Source organism: Ovis canadensis, chromosome 19, assembly GCF_042477335.2.
Source record: "Ovis canadensis isolate MfBH-ARS-UI-01 breed Bighorn chromosome 19, ARS-UI_OviCan_v2, whole genome shotgun sequence".
NCBI classification, from domain to species: Eukaryota; Metazoa; Chordata; class Mammalia; order Artiodactyla; family Bovidae; genus Ovis; species Ovis canadensis.
In genome coordinates, this window is record NC_091263.1 from 28,000,221 (window position 1) to 28,006,220 (window position 6,000).

The following is a 6,000-nucleotide window of genomic DNA, read 5'->3' on the forward strand; positions in this document are numbered from 1 at the left end:
AAATATAATATCATGAAAATATCAACATATAATTATATGTAAAATATATAATGGAGAATAGAGGGCATGAATGTGGTATATGTAGAAAAACAAGTAATTCAGCCTACCTACTCCTTGCGGGGTGAGGTAACATGCATCACTATGCTCTCAGCTAGGTATTTTTAAATTTCTCCTAAAGGAAGAAATGTACACCTTTAAAGGACTCCTTTAAAGGTGTACATTCATGGAGCTCCTTTAGAGATCGAGTGCAGGTTCTATCCCTGGCTTGGGAAGATACCCTGGAGGAGGAAATGGCAACCCACTCCAGTATTCTTGCCTGGGAAATCCCATGGACAGAGGAGCCTGGCAGGCTACAGTCCCTGGGGTCGCAAAGAGTCGAACAGGACTTAGTGAGTCAACAACAACAGGCTGTTCTGCAGGAACAAGCAGCCCACCCTCTTTCAGTGGCTTAAGACAGTAAAGGTTAATTTTTTTTGCTCATATTCAAGTCCATGGTGGGTTGCTCTGAGACTGTTCTGCATCACTGTTTCCATGACAGTACTCTGGTGACAGAGTATTCGCCACCTGGCACGTTGCTGATCACTCTATCAGAAGGAAAAAAGAGCACAGTAAAACTTGCACAAGCTCTTGAAGCTTTACTTACATGTAAATGGACTCACTTCTGCTCTTTTTATTGGCCCACAGGGCAAGAATATATGATCTTATAATCCAGCAGTTAATTTATCCAGGACAGAATCTGGACTTAAACCAGATCTTATGGTTCTAATGCTTTATCTCTTATAACATAGCTGTCCCAAATGATACTTAACATAGTATTGTTTCATTGACTTACTCTTTCCATAGTTTTTGGTTTTGAGGCTGGAATATTCCCTTATTTGTATTTCATCAGTGTGGGCCAGATACCTCACGTACAAAGAATTTATTTAGGGACTTCCGTGGTGGTCCAGTGATAAAGAATCCACCTTCCAATGCAGGGGATGCAGGTTTCAAGCCCTGACTGGGGAACAAGTATCTCACATGCTGTGGGGCAGCTAAACCTAGGCACCGCAACTACTGAGCCAACACAGCCATAAATAAATACATAAACAAACCTTAAAGCAATATGATTCCAACTTTAAAAAGGAATTTATCTCTTTAGCATACCTGTTTATTTATAATGGGAATTCTAACATGTATACTATCATGTAAGAATTGAATCGCCAGTCCATGTCTGACGTAGGGTGCAGCATGCTTGGGGCTGGTGCATGGGGATGACCCAGAGAGATGTTGTGGGGAGGGAGGTGGGAGGGGGGGTCATGTTTGGGAACGCACGTAAGAATTAAAGATTTTAAAATTAAAAAAAAAAAAAATATATATATATATACAGATAGATATATTAAATTTCTCCCTTTCCAATTTAAAAGCTCTGTTGGAAATGAATTTTCATTAAAGTGATACAAAATCAGAAAATAAAATATGCTTCAACACATTTTCCAAAATAATCAACACAAACCCAATGTGAGAATCAAACAATTAATACCTTTAGAATTAGCCCCAGATTATTAAAATGCAATTATACTTGGAAAAGTAACCCAGCAGGGGGGCCACATTTATTTTTTTTTTTCTCATTTTCACAGTAAATTTTCTCAGTGTGCAGGGACGCTGCCTCCACACTCTCCTCCTGATAGCTGAACAATACCCAGGATTCAAGGATAAGACGATTTACAACTTCCTATATTGATTTCAAAGAAACCAATCAGATACCAATCAAATACAGTCAAATACAGCTTGCAGGGGTGTTTTATGTGGCTCACAGGGTTTACAATTAAACATAGTTAGCTGCCAATACTTAAAAGTCTGACATACAGGTTTGAATTTGCAGCCTTTTTTGGAAAACTGGAAGAGCTGGTGACTCTGGTGCTATTCCCCTGTGGCAGCACTTGGCGGAGCAGCGGCTGCCCCTTAAGGAAAGCCACGTGCCCTATCATTGGACATGTCCCTTCCGCAGCATGCAATCCCCCACCCGCCCCTGCCCAGAGCCTCGTCACTCCTTTGAGATTCCCAAGTGAAGACAAAGAGGAACTGAGACCTTTCTCAACATCCTTCGCGCCCCGATTCTCTGCAGCCCTCCCAGCCCCAGCTGTCAGAACTCTCTTGATGCACTGAGCTACCCTGTAGGCGGTGGTGGTTGTTCAGGCACTCAGTCATATCTGACTCTTTGTGATCCCATGGACTGCAGCATTCCAGGCCTCCCTGTCATTCGCTGTCTCTCAGAGTTTGCTCAAACTCGTGTCCATTGAGTCGTAGGGGAGTCATTGCTCGGTAGGGGAGCCTCCCTAAGAGCTGCCTGCAGGGCTGAGAGCCAGATGCCAGAGCAGCAGGCACCCGTGGACTCAGCCCTGGGCAGTGTGCGCACATTCCCTTGGCTCCTGTCACGGACCTCGGGCGATGCCTGGTTCCTCCGGTCTTGGGGCCCTGGCTTGCCTTTCTGCTTCTGCTCTTGATGAGGGACAATCCACCCCTCGTTTGGCTCCACAAGCTGCGCGGGCTCTTAGAGATGGCTGCAACCTTCCCTCAGCTCATAGCCTGGCCACTTCCTCTGGCTCCGTCCACCCCTTGGGCTCCCAAGTGGGCTTGGCACTGCTGAAAACATTCATTGGCCTAAACTTTGTTATCTGTTTGCATTGAAAATGTCTGAAATGGTATCTTAGCTTCAGGAAGCTGAATGAATAACTGACCAATGGGACAGAATAGAGTCTGACCCACTCATAGTCCCCTGATTTATGACAAAGGTGACCCTGCAATACAGTGGGAACAAAATGGCCTATTTTTTTTGTTTTTATTTATTTATTTGACTGCACCGGGTCTTAGTTGCAGCATATGGGATATAGTTCCCTGACCAGGGATCGAACCCCAGACCCCCTGCATTGGGAGCGTGGAGTCTTAGCCACTGGACCACCAGGGAAGTCCCCCAAAATGGTCTTTTTAATAAAAGTCTTGGGTCAACTGCATAGCTACTTGGGGAGAGAGTCTAGCTTTACCCCTGCCTCATATATACACAAAATGCAGGTGGATTTCAGATCCAGAATAGAAAGGCTTCTGGAAGATTACAGAGAACATCCTCACGACCCATTTGTTTATTCCGTTCTGTTTTTTCAGCCATTCAACACAAAGAGGGATTGAGAACTTACTGTACTCTGGACTCTGTGCTGAGCAGCAGGGACACAGAATAAAGACGAGTCCCCTCTCTGAAAGTGCACACAGTTTCGTCGCATGAAAAGAAACGGAGGATGCCAATGAAGCCCGACAGGAGCCGGAACAGTGTGCTGTGTGAGCCAGAGATGGAGTACCTAGTCCAGCCCAGGGGAGTGAGGAGGAGGGCCTTCCTGGAGGGGGTGGTCGGTGTATGAGGGAGGGCTTAGCCAGGAGGAATGAGGCAAAGAGATGCCAGGCTGGGAACCCAGCATATACAAAGGCAAGGAAAAACGGGGCATAAGGATTGCCACCTGTTTCTCAAAACATGTAGAAATTTGCTTGGCTTGTTTGTTGGATTCTTGCAGAGAAATATCACGTTTATCTGAGCAGCACATTCACCATGACAGACGTGATGCGTTGTTGAGGCTGGGTCTCATCCTGGTTACACAGGGGGGCAGGCGGATTTGGAGAATGTGGGTGACTTACCGAGTCCACCTAGGTGGAGACGGTGAAATTAGAATTCAGGTATTTGGATGCTTACTTTTATACTCTCTGCCACACCAGGTGACTGCCGGTTCAGCTCCAGCCAAGCCTTCAGGAAGCCAGAGTTCCGTGGGCTTTATGAGCAAGAGGAAAGATGCTCTGGGCAGTCTTGGGCTGGGTTTAGAATTAGGCAGTTAGTGCCTTCAGGCTTCCCAGCATGGTTAAAGCTGAGGAATTGTCACAGGGCAGGATATATGAACAGGTTCACAGAGGACCAGGGCCACAGGCGTGCTGAGTCCGAAGTGTCCATTTCCCACGTGATGGCTCAGGGTAGGCAGGCGGCCCTGGAAGAAAATGCACACTCGGCGCCATCCCCAAACCTGCCACTAGGTGGCGCCCAGCTGCAGGCACAAACGGGCAACTAGCCGGTGGCTACACCGGCACAGAGGGCACACGAATGTAGTGGGATCTCTGACCGAAATGTGAAAGTGTGAAGCGGGAGGGGAGAACTGGACACGTGAAAGATGATGACATCTATGTGCGGTCCTTCCAGGATCTGCTATTCGGCCTCATGAGATCTGAATGCCCTGAGACTAACAAGGAAACCCTGCCCTGCCTGCATTTACCTGAGGGAGGGGGCACACAGCTGGGTTTGGACTCTGGAGAGCTCGTGGCAACCCCCCCCCCCCCGCCCCCACCACAAGTGTAAAGACAGCCCTGTGCCTGCAAGACCTCAAATGAGCATGGTACGATCACCAAGGAGTGTCTCTAGGTTTCCTGATGGTGAAATGGATGGCCTCATCAGACCTCCTCTCCTTTTCTGATGTTCCTGGCTTGCCAAGCATCGGGCAATCCATGTGGATGACAAGCAAGGCTCTTGGCACTTTGAAACCTGTTTTCTCCTCTGTGATGTGGGCATGATTACAGCTTGAGCCTCCTGGAGCATCACGTGAAATAATAGAACCAAGGGCACTTTGGCCATAAGTGCTTACTGCGGCTCTACCTATGGTCCCAAGTTTCCTGTTACGCCCATTCACTCCTCTTCCTCCTCTCGGATAATATCAGTCATGTGCCGAACACAATGCTGAATGTTTCATCATTCGGAAACCTCCACACAGTACTTCTAGACTCCCAGCCGGCTAGTTAGTAGCAGAAGGAGGCTTCGATCCCAGGCTGTGGCTTCAAGACTTAGCACTCCCCAATATCTGAGATGGCGTCTTCCAATCAAAGAGATATTGCTTCAGTGGGAGACAATGTGTCTTATTGTCCACATTTTCATTTATTAGCAGATGGAGGCGTGAAAGTCCTTTCCCTTCTGTGTCTATACAGCTGCAGCCTCAAGGCTCCTCCTTGGGCTCAGTGGTATTTCAGTCACATGTGCTTCTCTCCTGGGGTGGAGTGGAAGAGAGGAGGGTGGCGGGAGGTCTGGAAAGGCAGGATGGAGAGCCCTGCTCTGGCTATGTCCTGCTGCAGGGAGAGTGGATGAGGGGAGGGGTCTCCCCACCCCAGGTACCACTTGGCTTCCTTAGGGACAATGACATTTCCAGGTATGTTCTCAGTGACCTGTTTAGATCCTGTTGACTGGAGTCATGCTGAGAACAGAGAATTTGAAGATACAGGACATTCTTCCTGAGGCTGACGGCCTCCTCACCACCTCGGAGCTGTTACCTCTTGCTTTGGTGCTTTGGTGTCTGGGAGCCTCCCAGGTCCCAGGGCTTCATCTAGGAGATGAGAGAGTGTTTGCACCAGCTGAGCATTGGACCAGGTACCTTTTCAGCTGTTTTGTAATTTCATGGAGGGATGCCTGTGTTAATAAAGTACCTGGTCAGCATCTGAATTTTAAATTCATTAAGAAAGAGTGAGGGGTGTGAGGGGTATTAGTCGCTCAGTCATGTCTGACTCTTTGCAACTCCATGGACTGTAGCCTGCCAGGCCCCTCTGTCTATGGGATTTCCCAGGCAAGAATACTGGGGTGGGTTCCCATTCCCTTCTCCAGTGCATCTTTCCAACTCAGGGATCAAACCGGGGATCAATCTGCATTGCAGGCAGATTTCTTTACAGTCTGAGCTACCAGGGAAGCCCAAGGAGGGGGAGGGGATGTGTTTTGTAAGCGTCTCAAGTTATGGCAGCAGAGTTGAAGGATGGACGGTAGGCAACAGGACTGAAAGGGTGCTGGGATTCAATGACCCGATCATATTCATTTGTTTTCATTAAGGTGTAAATGACTGATATGTTATACAACAATCCTTAGATTTTACCCAGGGACTATGAACAAGGCCTCTTTCAGCCACGTTCTCCAGACGGCACTTCCAGAAGTTAACACAAGGAGCTGCACCGCTGTGG

General features: G+C 47.8%; 1 protein-coding gene across 1 annotated transcript in view; it reads left to right on the plus strand.

Moving 5' to 3' along the window:
* Positions 1 to 5,488, plus strand: part of LOC138424203 (zinc finger protein 621-like) — a 45,390-nt gene extending 39,902 nt beyond the window's left edge. Inside the window, exon 6 of the mRNA XM_069560711.1 lies at positions 3,139 to 5,488. Within this exon, the coding sequence (XP_069416812.1) occupies positions 3,139 to 3,212 (74 nt within the window). The 3' untranslated portion in view covers positions 3,213 to 5,488. The remainder of the gene's footprint in view (positions 1 to 3,138) is intronic.
* Positions 5,489 to 6,000: the final 512 nt, after the last annotated feature.